The sequence below is a fragment of the Rhinoderma darwinii genome, chromosome 1 (assembly GCF_050947455.1).
Source record: "Rhinoderma darwinii isolate aRhiDar2 chromosome 1, aRhiDar2.hap1, whole genome shotgun sequence".
Lineage (NCBI taxonomy): Eukaryota > Metazoa > Chordata > Amphibia > Anura > Rhinodermatidae > Rhinoderma > Rhinoderma darwinii.
This window is the reverse complement of record NC_134687.1, coordinates 201,935,007-201,950,200: the sequence shown is the minus strand read 5'-3', so window position 1 is coordinate 201,950,200 and position 15,194 is coordinate 201,935,007. Positions and strand designations below refer to the sequence as shown.

Below are 15,194 nucleotides of genomic sequence, written 5' to 3'. Positions count from 1 at the left end.
ATGACCTACCATGAGAGGCAGATTGCGTATTATCCAAAAGGACAGGCATTAATTTCGGCTCTGTTTGGGACAGCAAACGCTCCAAAGACAACCATGGCTTGGAAGAGTCTGGAAAGAACCCCTAAGGCCTGAGCAAAAGACTTTGCCTAATCAGGGGGTGCAACATCAAAAGGGGTCCCGGATGCAGACTGAAGTAGGCTGGCCACATGTGAACTTATGATATCTGCCACAGTTCTAGCATACAGCCATGCCTACCTGTGCCGGCTGCCGGATGGAATCCTCCCAAGACAAAAACATGTCATAAGGGAAAGAGACAACTAGAAGTGTCAGAGGGAAAGCTTCACATATTAAAAAAAGTGACCCCATTAAAAAAAAAAAAAATCAGCCCTAGGCGTTGCCTACTGTACAACCCCTGGTGCGGTGTACCGCCTTGCATAAGGCTGGAAGAGACGGAGGACTCAAAGAGCAGCTTGAAAATGGCCCTGGAGCAAAAGCGGTTTGTCAGGCAGAATTGCTTCTGAAATGATGCCGGCACCCGGAATCTGGAAAAAAAAATGCTGCTGGAAGAGGAAAGGACTGGCCCTATAGAACCCCACGTTTTGGAGCAGCTGCAGAAAACTTCCCACAATGCATCACGGGAACCCGTGAAATAAGGCCAAATTAGTAAACGGACTGACAAAAGGGAGGGACGAATAGCTGTGGTATACGGCCCAGGCCTGTAGCAGGCCGGGGAATAAGTTATAAAACCAAACCGGACCTGCCGCTCTGGCGGAACAGGCTACCCATTGCAGCACTTGTTCCATCACTGCCAGAAAAGCAGTATATGGCCCCAGCACGGGTTCCCTGGAAGTTTGCCCCTGAAAAGAAGTTCCCATCCACAGTGGAAATCTTGCCAGCTATCCCCAATTACTTAGGTCTCATTGATTATAGGGTCTTTGCTTTGCCAATAAAGATTTTTGCCCCCTGTTTAGATAAGGTCTCCATGGGGGTTGGGTGGGTACCATACATACCCTCCGGAGTCTTCAGGTGTGCACAGGGTCAACTCTTGAATCTATAGTAGGGTTACTGGCCCTAAAAAGTGTTGTCCAGGCATTCTTATTGATGGCCTTGCCTTAGGAGAGGTCATCAATATCAGATCGGTGGGGGTCTGGCTCCTGGCACCTCCACCAACACATTCAGAGCACCGTAAACCTCCCGTAGCAGCGGTGCCTGGAACTGCAGATCCAGTCCCATTCAAGTGAATGGTACTGAGCTGCAACCCCAAACAGAGCCACTATGGAAGTGTACAGCGCTGTGCCTGGTAAACTCTGAAGAGACGATTGCCCGGCCCCTTCAGTCAGCTGATCGTGGGGTGCCGGAAGTCGGACCCCTAACAATCTGATTTTGATGGCCTATCCTAACGATCCTGATGAGCCAACAATAAAATATGCCCGGACAACCCTTTTTAACTTATGGTCTGCATCCACAGGTAAAGTGCCCGGCGGTGAGGAAAATTCAGTGAAGAGAACCGTCTAGTTTCCTGGCACCCACAGGGGGTTGACTAGGCTGGAAACCAAGATAGTATATGTGTTAAGAGTATGGCGTGCCTAGGTGGAGCAAAGACTTTTCTTACCTAGTGTCAGACTCTTAATGTCCCCCAATTATATCAACAAGAAATATACATATAAGCAGCACTTTGGTAAAAACGAGAAGGGGCGCCAGCGAACCGGACCTTGATTCAGGGTCTTTGTAATATATAAAGCATTTTCACTATTGGATACACTTTTTTGTAAAATATATAGGTGTATTTTATTAAATTATAATTTATTACTGAATTGTAACAAAGGATATATATATATATATAGGATATGACTTCTCACGTTGCTTAGAAAAGGCACTGCGAGGCCGTGAAACTGTTTGGACACGGCTGAACAAAAAAATCCCGTAAAAATTCAGTGATTTTTTTCTTTTAGAGAGTGTTGCAAGCTTCCTTTATTGTGTATATACCGACACACACACACACACACACACACACACACACACACGTTTTAAGGTATGTGCACACGCTTACTAAAAAACATCAGAAAATACGGAGCTGTATTATGGAAATACGGAGCTCCTGATTTTCAGACGTTTTTTAAGCAACTCGCGTTTTTCAAGGCTGCTCCAAAACCGGCTCAAGAAGTGACATGCACTTCTTTTTTGCGGGCGTTTTTTTTTTTTTTTACGTGGCCATATTTCCCATTGAAATCACTGGGCAGATGTTTGGATGCTTCCGATTATTTGAGTTGCTAATATAGAGTATTAGTTCCAAAATGTTGTGTCCCTGGAAAACCCATTTAATATGAAAATGTACGAACAGTCATGAGAAAAATCAGAACTTACCTCTGGAGGCACCAGGTGATGAGTAGCTTGAGCAGCAAACAAGAGAATCTTGGTTACTTCTAATTAATAGAAATTTAGTAATTAGAGTAGAAATTAGTATATGTATACCAGTAATTGTATTGTAGACAGTAGCTAGTTTATATCTTTAACACCCTTAAGCCACCTGAACATAACTGAACGTCATGGTTTAGCCTACATTAAGTTGCTATGATGTAGTTATCTCAAGGTGATCGCAGGGGCACAAACGTTGTGCCCGAGCAATCACAGCAGGAGCCCGGTGTTCAATCACTGACAGCCGGGCTTCCACTGCAACGGCGGGATCAGAGTTTACCCCTTAAATGTCAGTCAATAGCAACCACAGCATTTAAGTGGTTTGACAGAGGGAGCTTCCTCCCTCTCAACCATGGGCTATGGCAGCCGGGGGGCTTAAAGAGGCTCTGTCACCAGATTTTGCAACCCCTATCTGCTATTGCAGCAGATAGGCGCTGCAATGTAGATTACAGTAACGTTTTTATTTTTAAAAAACGAGCATTTTTGGCCAAGTTATGACCATTTTTGTAGTTATGCAAATGAGGCTTGCAAAAGTCCAAGTGGGTGTGTTTAAAAGTAAAAGTCCAAGTGGGCGTGTATTATGTGCGTACATCGGGGCGTGTTTACTACTTTTACTAGCTGGGCGCTCTGAAGAAGTAACATCCTCTTCTCTTCAGAACGTCCAGCTTCTGACAGTGCAGACCTGTGACGTCACTCACAGGTCCTGCATCGTGACGGCCACATCGGCACCAGAGGCTACAGTTGATTCTGCAGCAGCATCAGCGTTTGCAGGTAAGTCGATCTTACATCCAACCCCATAGAGAATGCGAACGGGAGCCGTTCCATTCTCAGAAGCATACGGCGTCTGTGTGGGAACGGCACATGCGCCGCTCCCACACAGATCAAAACGAAGCTCGTTCGTAGAACGAAATCCGGCGCCATTTTCATGTGGACCGGAAGCCGCTGCCGGACAGTAAGAGGACGTCCTCCGGCCACGGCTTCCGGCCATATGTTCAATGAAGCGAAGGCGCAAGGAGCGTAGACCAGCGGAGGCGGCAGGTAATTTATGTTCGTGTGTATTATGTTCGTGTGATACTGTCTGCTGAGCCCTGTATCTAATCCTCCTACACTGTGCAGTAACTCAGAAAATGGCGGCACACAGTGTAGGAGGTTTGAAGACCTTCAAACCCTTCCCTTCTTCTGGTTAGTGCCACTAGAGGAGAGTGTGTCCACCCCAAATTTGCAGCATAAATCAATGAGGTTGCTTTACCAGTGACCATGCTGCAATTTTGGGAACTGCTCCCTCTAGTGCCCAGCACATGGAAATGTTATAAATTAGAATCTAATTTATAATATTTCCTGACTTGTGAAAAAATTAAAACAATGATTAATAAGAATTGTTTAAATGAAAAAAATAAATTATATATATATATATATATAAATATATTTCTAGCGACATTCCCTTTAAGCCGGCGTCGTATACATACAGTCGGCGGTCTTCAACCGGTTAATCAAAAGTTATATGTACCCCAAAATGGTATAAAAAGATGAATAAGCAGAAACTAATGACTCATGACATGCAATCTAGTAGCAGCAAACTAATCTACATGCAACCATTTTACAATAAAACTTGCAGAACTTGTTTTGGAGAATAACGAAAGGTAACCGTATATAAGCCCATCACAAGCAGAGGGAGACTTACCTCTTTGGTGAGGCTGAAGAAACCTTTGTATAAACGGGTAGAAGTTAAAAAGAAATAGCTGTAAGAAAGTAATGTTCACAATCAGAATATGCCACCAGAAGGAATGACTTTATATTATTAATCCCCCTCCAAGCTCTACAAAAACACAATCAAAGCTACGCATTTCATTGTATGGAGGAGCAGCTATTCTAGTTAGCCGTACTTTTGCAGAGTTTGAGCAAACAGATTCACAACTTGTCACTAGCCTGTGCTTGACCCAATTACTCCAAACAGAAGTGCAGATGTGTGTATGTGCGTGAAGGTAGGTAGGTATACTGTAGGTTTAGAGCGTGTGCAGTTGTGTTGTTCCGCTTTGCGAGTGGGGAAAACTCACACATGGCATGTCTGCTATATTTGTTGTGAGAGTGGCAGGAAAATATTTTCCTGTAATTTTTATGCAAAAACAAAAGTGTGTGTGTGTGTGTGTGTGTGTGTGTGTGTGTGTGTGTGTGTGTGTGTGTGTGTAGCATAACATTAGGAAAACGTTAATTCTTTACATGTAATAATCGCCACTTACTTCATGGATGCCAACAAGCCTTGAGATCAGGTCCATAAGCATCATCTTGACTTCAAATCTTTCTTTGGATTTCTCCAACTCCTTTAAAAGTTTTTCTGCAAATTCTGAAGGAATATTGAAGCATATGTATAAATCATAAAGGGGTCAAATGTTTTTCTCATCTTCATTTTTTCATCATTAATAAGACATTTTGCAATAAAAAAATATATCTGCTTATTTGGGCTCAGCACCAGGAAATGCGTAGGGCTCTGCTCACAAATGTTGTGAGCCTCCGTAGGGGTTCCAACAAAAGGTTTCTGTCATTTTTCGTGGCAAGAATAAAGCATGCAGTGCTATTCTTGCTGTCAAGACAAGTGAAACCTTCATGACACCCCAACGAACTTCATTAGAAATGAATGGGGTCAGCCAGGCCCCACTAGGATCTGTTATATGACAACCGGCACAGCGTCATTATTTCCGTTATAAACTGAGGACATGGTGATAGAGTGAACAAAGCCTAAGCTTAAAAGGGACAGGGTCATGATGATTTATTTTTTTTATTAATTTGTGTGTTTTTATTTAATAAAATATTATATTGACTTTATTTTTTCACACAATGTTTTTTTTTTTTTTATTAACACTTGCCATGATTTCATCTGTGTATGTGTCTCTTAAAAGGGAATGTGACGCTAGAAAAAAATGTATATTTTTTTTAGTTAAACAATTAGTGTGTAGGTGATTAAACATTGTTCTAATTTTTTTAACGAGTCAGGAAATATTATAAATTAGATTCTAATTTATAATATTTCCCAGTATGGTCACTAGATGGAGCAATTCCCAAAATTGCAGCATTGCATGTGGTAAAGCAACCACATTGCTTTATGCTGCAAAATTTGAGAAAACTCACTCGCTCTAGTGAGCTCTCAGAATCCCCCCTCCCTTATCCTGGCTAGTGCCGGGAGAAACAAGGGGATTGAACGGTCAAACCTCCTACACTGTGTGTCGCCATTTTTTGAGCTAACACACAGTGTAGTAGGTTTACATACACTAGTAAACACACAGTAAAACACTTACAGAAATAACTTACCTGCTCCAGCCGCCGCCGCTCCGTCTGCTACCTCCCGCTCCAAGTGCACAAGTCCGGAAGCCGCGACCGGAAGTAGTAATCTTACTGTCCGGCCGCGACTTCCGGTCCACAGGAAAATGGCGCCGGACGTCGCACAGTTCAACTTGGAACGCGCCGTTCCCACACAGTTCAACTTGGCATGCGCCGTTCCCACACAGACGGCGTACAGCATAGTGGATGGAACGGGCCCCGTTCGCATTCACTATGGGACTGTATGTGCCGTATTCCATGTCTGTATGTGTCGTTAATCGACACATACAGAAATGGGAAAAAAAATGGCAGCCCCCATAGGGAAGAAAAAGTAAAAAAATAAAAAAATGTAAAACACAAACACACAAATAAATATAAACGTTTTTAATAAAACACTAAAATCAAACTGATGTAAAAAAATTTTTTTTTCGTGACACTGTTCCTTTAACGACACATACACAGATGGAATACGCCAGCTAAAGTGCATAGGACACAATGAACGGCAGCCGTTCATCGCATCTGCCTCTGTACTGCGCAAGCGCAGTACAGAGCGACCCAGCAGAGAAGCTGGTTTGTAGGGAGACAGCAGGCGCCATTATGAAGACCAGCTGCACTGCAGGTAAGGTGTGCGCATGTGTCTCAATCGCTCAGAGCCGTTGGTATGGGCGCCGCTGATCCTTCATAGCCGCTTAGCTGTTTTGGAGAAACACAAACACGGCTCGCTTTCCCATTGATGTAAATAGGAAGCTTAATCAAGCGTTTGACACTTTTTTTGCGTGTGCTTTTTGGCACATACTTAGGACTCCCATTGACTATGGGAACATTTGGCACGTTTTACGTGCAAAGGAATTGACTCGACACTATTTACAACACTCGTTTTTTGTTTTTTTTTAAAAGTGCGTTGTATGTACTAACAGAGCACTTTCCCAATTATGTAAATGAAAAGCATAACCAAGCGTTTTTCGATGCAGTTTTTTGGCACGTAAAATGTGCAAAAAAAAAACAAAAAAAAAAAAAACATGCCACCGTGTGAATCTGTCAACTGAAAAGTCATTCACTTCACTTTCATTATTCTTGTGTTATGTCCATACACAATTTCAAAAACGCCTGAAAATACGGAGCTGTTTTCAAGGTAAAACTGCTCCTGATTTTCAAAAGTTTTTTTTTTTTTTTAGCAACTCCACGTCGGAACAGAACGCTGTATTTCCCATTGAAATCAATGGGCAGATGTTTGGAGGCGTTCTGCTTCCCATTTGTCGGCCGTTTACAGCCCGAAGATAAGCTGTGTGAACATACCTTTAGGTTGTGTGTACACGTAGTGTTTTCAGCCGTTTTTCGGGCCGTGTAAAAAAAAAAAAAAAAAAAAAAAAAAAAATCAGACGGCCGTTTTCCACCTCATTTTAAAAAAAAAAAAAAAGACGGCACGTAAAAAGACCCCCACGAAAAATAAGTGCATGTCACTTCTTGGGACGTGTTTGGAGCGGTTTTTCATTGACTATAGAAAAACAGCTCCAAAAACTGCAGTTTGTTTTTTTTTTTAACAGTTTTTCCAAAAGTAACGCCATAAAACCAGAAAAAAAAAAGAAAAAGAAAGAGAAACCCTTACACAACGATAATTGTTAAATGCCTCCAGTTGGATTTTTAACTGTCGTTACATGTATTGCCGCTACAACTTAAAACGGAGTGCACATCACAAAATAAAAATAGTTTGATATCGTAAATACTTAAGACTATGTTTGAAAGGAATTTTTTTTAATAAAAATGGTCAGTGTTTTGTGCAACTTTCTAGTTCGTTTTTATTAAAAATTATTTTTACTTTTTGAGATACAGCTGCTCTGTATTCTGAATATAGAGCAGCATATCTTATGCTGAATCCTGCACCCGTCAGGTCCACAGGACTGACTCGCTCAGTGTCGGCTGATCTGGTGTGTCACTGATAAGCAGCATGCACCTGTTATCCAAGTTCATAACATATTTGCCGTAGACTACAGGTGGAACCTGCGTGCCAGACACGAAGGATCCGCTGACACTGAACTAGTCAGTCCTGGGGACCTGACGGATTCAGGTCTTAGCTCACGATAGTGTTGCTCTGCAGGATACAGAGCAGCTGTATCTGAAAATGATTTTTTAAAAATAAATAAAAACGAATTATAAAGTGGCACAAAACATACCGATTCACCTTTTTATTAAAATAAAAAAAGATCCCTTTCAAAAGGCGTAAATAGCCTTTAAATAGGACAGGTCAGCTGTCCTGGTGTGCCTGTTTTAGTAAATACTTGTATACTGTTTAGTGTAATACTTGTATTCCAAGAAATATCAGCTCAAGCATCTTTTCTACATTGTTACATTCCTCGGTTTTTGTCCTAGAAATGTATGAATAAGTTGACAACTGGGTGTTACCGCTTGTGGGTGTGTCACACCACAGACGGACAGTGGATAATCCGTGCCGAACACAGCGAGACTGTAGGGACCTGCCTCTTTGACAAGGAAAATTTTAACATCCATTTGTCAATGTTAATACATTACTTGGAGAGTCCAAACGGCAAATCAGGATGTGCATAATGAATTGGGTGACGTTTGTGAGGTCACTTAAAGGCCCGGGAAAGGGAATCCACCCATTCCAGTTGGGACCCTTCAGCACTAGGTGTGGGCAATACTGGGGGTGGCGGGGGCCACTAGTGCTTGGTTTGGAGCCTGGCATGCATCGCACAAAGGAATAGTTTGGCCACATTTGGAGCAAGCATAGTGAGTGACAATGGTTGCTTGTCAGGAGGATTTTCCTCATGCATTACATGGCAGTAGAGGGGTCACCACGTTCCACTGTAGAAACTAGGGAGATCGGGGTGACGAGTCCACTCAGGTACTGCAAAAGGGCAAAGCAGAAATAGTCTTTAAAGAAGGGTGGCACAGGCGCCCAGTTTTAAATAGGTTGTGATAGGTATATAGCTTCCTAACCGCAATCAAACTGGCTGAGGTGAAGGAGGGGGGGACACAAAAAAAAAAAAAAAAAAAAAGGAAGAGGTGCTCAAGGGCAGGTCCGACCCAATTTAAGCGAGTGTGGTGCAATCCTAGAACAAACAGTAGCAGCAGTGCTTAGAAGAAGGCTCCTGTGTCACCAGCTTGACTATGACGGAGAGCAGAAAAATGAAGACCCACTCTTCCGCACCATGATTGGATGCAGGCAGTCATGTGGCGACTGTGCACAAATTGCTGGAAAGACCTGAACAAACAGGACCCTGCCCCCTAGATGCAGGAGAAGAGAGGGGGAAAATGGCAGCCGGGAAGGACTACTTGCATCCTGAGAAGCGCCGAGGAGATGGTAAAAGGCAGCTCATGGTGCATATGCGCAAGAAAATCTGCCAGGAGCACGACATGCACACTTCTTGCATAGTACGGTAGATGGGAAAGGGGGACATAGGAGAATGTGTAACACTAAGCCACCGTAAAGTCAGCTTCACTCCCGATGCAGGAGACTAGCAGGGATATCTGATAAATGAAATCGCAAAGACAGAAGTACCAGCAGCAGTGTCTGCTTTCTACGGACACTAAACGAAGACTGAATTAGCTCAGTGACTGTAGGAGGTGGTAGATTCTGTAGGAAGGGTCAACACTTTTTATTCTTAGTGTCACGACTCTATTCTTGTCAAAATCATAAACCCATGGTCTGCGTCCCGTAATGAAAAGAGCGGGAAAACTTCACCCTACCCAAATAGGCTGACATCTGTCAAGATGACAAACCACTTGAGGAAAACAAAAACCTAGTCTTCAGCATGACGGCCGACGAGGTCTCCCGCCAGCGCAACTCCTGGAGAATACGAGAGGCAGAGGAATCAAATTTTCCAGTAAATCCAGGGACTTGTCTGAGTGCAGGAGGATTGCCCCCCCCTGAAGGATAGTTCTGCATATGAAACAGTGTCGAAGGTCTACATCAACCTGTCCAGCACCCCTGCAGACAAAATCTGCCAGGAGTGGTGTTCCAAAGAAAGAGAGCCACCCTGGCTCGTATAGTCTTGATCTTGTCCACCGGTAGTTGGACCTTTACTGTCCCGGTGTTAAAGATCATTCCCAGAAACTCCATTTGCGGAGTTGGGACAAAGGAGGATTTCTCCTTGTTAAATGATCCACCCTAATCTCTACAACGTGTCCAAAGTAATATTGAGGCTGGAAAGGTTGTCTTTTCTTAAAGAGGATCTGTCACCAGTTTATAAATGTGTGTGGATTGTGATCTTGATTATACAGAACTACAGTAGAATTAAGAACTTGTCAGAACAGATTTTAAAATGGCAATTATTTTAACACACAGAGATATATATATATATATATATATATATATATATATATATAATCTCCTTTGTAGTAATGATTAAACAGATATTACCTTGTGGGTCATGCACCAGATGAATCGCAGAAAAGTTGTATACCTCTGGCCTTTTCTTCTTTTTATGTTTCTGTGCAATTCAGAGACACATTGGCATATTACAATAAGATATATAGGTCATGAACATCTAGTATTATCAAAGTACATAGTCTTTTGATGACTCAGGTTTTCACAGTTCAGAATGATTATCACAAAAGTTCAGGTTACATTTAGCTACACTTTTGAATATTTTCATTTCATAGGCTATTTAAGAGTACTGCATAATAATTGAGTATAACTATATTAGTGTGTCCAGGGCAGCCTTCTTGAATGAACCCATACTCTGGCCAATTTATACTGAATAGATATATAATATACACTACATGGACAAAAGTACTGGGACACACCTAGGGAAGGGCAATTAATCAGAAAAAAATTAAATTCAGCACAGATAACCAACATCTTACGCATTTTCTCGTTTTTCCCCGGTTTTAACTATCTGTGTCCTCAGGACACAGTTGAATCCTGTAGTAAAGCAGGGGAACGTCTGTTCCCCTGCTCTACTATGCACTGTATAACGCTGACCGCTCAGTGCAGACAGGCGTGATGACGTCACTGCGTTGCGCCTGTTTTGGCTGAGCCGTCAGTGTCTCAGCACGCATGTATTCAGAGTCCACTGGACTTCTCCCATGTACTGGCATTTCAGGAGGCTTATTGGTCCAGCGTTTAGCCTCAGTGCCTGCCCCAATTGTATGTACACGGATGATGGGGGTCCCTGTATATTACCCCCATCATTCCTGTATATAACCCCAATCATCCCTGTATGACCCCCACTAACCATGTATATACCATTGGAACAGGCACTATCCACTCGCTGTGGCGCGTGGGCATTGAGGTTAAACAAGAAGTAAATGGGGCGGGTATTGAGGACACTGCACCAATAGGATGCCTGAAACGTCGGTATATGGCAGAAGCCCAGCGGAATATGAAATTATACGCGGAGCCACAAAGACCGGAGAAGCAGAGAGATCTCCTCCACTAGTCGTTGGAACGGGGATACGCAAGTATGTATTTTATTATTTTTGTTAGGCACTATTGGGGCATTATACTGCGTGGAGGGCAGCTATGGAACATTATACTGTGTGAGGGGCGGTGTCAGGGGGTACATTATATACAGTAGTGTACAGCCTGTTTAGGGGGGGGATCTATATTAATTCAATGGCGTGGAATGCAAATAGGGGGTGTGGCATGCAAAAATGGGTGTGGCCTAAAAATCTTTCATTAATCATAATCGAGGTTACATGTTCAATTAATCGTGAATTTTATTTAGGTCATAACAGCCCTGCCCAGGACATACCTCTTAAATAATTGAACTCAGGCGTTTCATTCAGTCCCATTGTAACAGGTAAGGTGTATAAACCTAGCCATACAGTCTGCCTGTACAAACATTTGTGAAAGAATGGGTCATTCTAAAGAGCTCACTGAATTAGAGCAGGGTACTGTAATAGGAGGACACCAACATTTCTTCCCTCCTAAATATTCCATGATCAACCGTGAGTGGTATTATTTCAAAGTGGAAGCATTTAGGAATCACAGCAACTCAGCCACAAAGTGCTAGACCACGTAAAGTTAGAGAGTGGAGTCGTCCAGTGCTGAGGCACATAGTCCATAAAAGCCACCAATGCTCTGCTGCCAATAACTGGAGTGTTTCAAATCTCCTCTGGCATTAACTTTAGCACTTGAACGAAGCGCCAGGAAATTCATGGCATGGGTTTCCAGCTGCATGCAGGCCTTACATGACCAAGCACAATGCCAAGTGTTGGATGGAGTGGTGTAAAGCACACCGTCACTGGACTCTGGAGCCATGTTCGGTGGAGCGACGAATCACACTTCTCTATCTGGCAGTCTGATAGATAAATCTGGGTTTGGCGAACGTTCTGTTGATAACTGGAAAGTTTGGTGGAGGAGGAATAAGGCTATGGGGTCGTTTTTTTATTTTAAAAGGTTGGCCTAGGCCCCTTAGATGGAGTGAAGGAAAATGTTAATGCTTCAGCACACCAAGACATTTTGGACAATTATATTCTTCCGACTTTGTGGAACAGTTTGGGGAAGGCCCTTTTCTGTTTCAGCATGACTGTGCCCTAGTGCACTAAGAGAGGGCCATAAAAGGCATGGTTGGACGAGTTTGGTGTGGAAGAACTTGACTGGCCCCCACAGAGCCCTGAACTCAACCCCCTCAAACACCTTTGGGATGAACTAGAACAGAGATTACAAGTTAGGCCCTGTCACCCATCAGTGTCTGACATCACAATTGGTGATTGGTTTTGGGCGCTATGTCGCATTTGCAGAGCCCCTGAGGTACCAGTACAGGGGAAACCCCTTAAAAGATGACTCCATTCTGGAAAATACACCCCTCAGGGCATTAGAATTACTCAGTGAAAATTAAGAATATTTTTTTTACCAAAAATATGTAGTTTTAGCACCCAATTTAAATTGAGTAACAAATCGTGTGATTTTTTTTTTTCTCCAGAGTACGGCAATACTACATATGTGGCCCTAAAATGCTGTTTGGGCACATGGCAGAGCTCAAATTCGAAGGAGTTCCATTTGTCTTTTAGAGCACAGATTTTGCTCGATTAGTACCTAAGGGAGCTCTGCAAATGCGACATGGCACCCGAACACCAGAGTACAGTGAAAAACCAAAAAAAGCGACCATTTTGTTAACTACACCCATCAAAGTTTAAGGGGGCGTAGTGAGCATTTTGACTCCACAGGGTTCTTGTTTTTTTTATTAGAAATTTAACGCACAGTGGATGGTGCAAAGTGAAAATTGAAATTTTCCACTGACATGCCATTGTGTGGGAGGTCTTGTTTTTTATGGGACAGGCTGTAGTTTTTATTGGTACAATTTTGGGGTACATGTGACTGATCACCTTTTATTCTGTTTTTGGAGGGTTGGTGACCAAAACACAGCGACTAGGAATAGTTTTTGATTTGTTATTTTTACGGTGTTCACTGCGCGGGAAAAATTATTATACTTCTGTTGTTTGGGTCAATACAAACGAGGCGATACCAAATACGTGTACTTTTTTTTTTTTAATGTTTTCAGTTTTTTCCTATAATAAACGGCTTATTATGGGGAAAAAAGGCAGTTATTTTTTTTTTAACTTAAAACTTATTTTTATACTTTTGTACAACATTGTTAACTTTTTTTTGTCCCTCTAGGGGCAAAAAAGCCCTGATCACTATTCTAATACACTGCACTACCTACATAGTGCAGTGTATTAGAGCAGTCAGCCATACACTTCTAGCAAGCCTACTAGGCTTTGCCTCCGGGCGGGGCCTAATAGGCTTCCCAACTTGGCAGACCAGGAGGCCATTGTTAGGCATACAGTTGCCATAGCAACCACCTATCACCGCTGCAATTGCGTCGCAGGGGTGCTGATAGGCTAGAAACCACCTAGATGCAGCGATCACAGGGGTGCCGATCTAACAACCTAGATGCAGCGATCAGTTTTGATCACCGCATCTAAGGGGTTAATCGGTCAGGTCGTAGGCTAGCTCTGGTACTGACTGTTAGCTCTATGTTGCAGCGGTCACCCTACAATGACAGCCGCGGCTGATGGCGCAGGCTCAGCTTCTTCTTGGCCCCGACAGTAAGGGCTTGGCAGGGCAGTAGGCCATTGTTAGGCATTCGGTTGCCACAGCAACCATTGGCACCCCCGCGATTTTGTTGCGATAGGCTAGAACTCACCTAGATGCAGCGATCGCTTTTGATCGATGCATCTAAGGGGTTAATCGGCCGCATCAAGGACTAGCTCCGGTCCTGGCCTTACAGCAGGGTGTCAGCTGCAATATACAGCTGACACCCGCTCGTGATTGCGCTGGCCCATCACAATCGCGTACAGTTCCATGGGAAAGTACTAAGACACTAGCGCTCCCGACGTAACGATACGTGACTGATCAGGATGGAGTTAAAGATAGAATTTTTTCTTAGAGACCATATATGACAGGTCAGTGTTTTCACAGAATTTGCTCTAATTTTATAATAATCATTAGTATTAGAGGCATTTATAATGAAACCTAAGACATTTTAAATGTGTCAAACATCATTCAAGTTAATTCTTGCTTTTATTTAATGGAAAATGTATCTCAAGCAAGGGTGTTAAATCTGCCATAGTGTAACAACGCTTGAAATAAATCAAAAAGGGTAAAAGGAATACTCGAGTTTGAGATTTACCATTTCTTTTTTCCGCTCTTATTTTTAAAGGTGAAACTTGCGTGAAAAAAAAAATTGATTTCTCCTTTCTGGCGGATTAATGACAGTTGTTACAAGCGGTGGCAAACGTTGATATATTTCATAACAAAAATGTTTAATGGTGTTAAATATAGATCCTCATACTTGTGGAACATCAGAATTCATCACTTATTAATGGCAACTGGAAAAATTCCTGACAATCTGTTCAAGTTTAAAGGGGTTATCCAAGTTGTTAAAAAAAAATTAAGACTTTAATAGCGTTCATTTCTCTCACAAAAGTCAGTCCTCAATTTCATTTTTTTTTGCCGCTAATTTCCTCATTTGCGGCGCCGCTTACATGCGCTGCTGCCAATAAATGGGCGGTCCCACAGAGTAAATGAAAGTGGGAAACCCACAAAACCCCATGAATATCTATTGCATATATACCTTCAAGACTTTCATGGCTTTCTCCAGTTTCTTCTTGCTTTTTGTATTCTTTTTCCCAGTGGCGTATCTCACCATTAAGTCTCTTGCAGTTGGTCCTTCATCCTTTAATTGAAATTAGCAATAAATTTAATTCTGAAAAAAATTATACGTGCAATCCTAAAATATTTATCCTGACAGGACTAACCTCTGACTCCGAGTCACTGTCTTTTTTTGCATCATCCTTTCCTAGGAAGAATTGCAAAGCAGCGACCAGGATCTGCAAAGAAATCAAACTGATTAAATGGACACTTCGGGTACTTTTACACTGGCCAATATTGGCCGTAAAAACGAGCACCAATCAACGAGACAGCTAGTTGATCGGTGCTAGTTTGCTCCTTTCATAAGGAGCTACGTAAATCGGTCTTACAATCGCTCGTCCCCTAACAT

At 42.6% G+C, this 15,194-nt stretch overlaps 1 protein-coding gene across 1 annotated transcript in view; it reads right to left on the bottom strand.

Annotated features, from left to right (window-relative positions):
- Positions 1-15,194, bottom strand: part of SDAD1 (SDA1 domain containing 1) — a 72,227-nt gene that overhangs the window by 26,118 nt on the left and 30,915 nt on the right. The window contains exons 8-13 of the mRNA XM_075849806.1: positions 14,953-15,024; positions 14,769-14,870; positions 10,106-10,175; positions 4,653-4,756; positions 4,097-4,154; positions 2,365-2,423 (exon numbers count right to left, since the gene is read on the bottom strand). Coding sequence (XP_075705921.1) covers positions 2,365-2,423; positions 4,097-4,154; positions 4,653-4,756; positions 10,106-10,175; positions 14,769-14,870; positions 14,953-15,024 — 465 coding nt within the window. The remainder of the gene's footprint in view (positions 1-2,364; positions 2,424-4,096; positions 4,155-4,652; positions 4,757-10,105; positions 10,176-14,768; positions 14,871-14,952; positions 15,025-15,194) is intronic.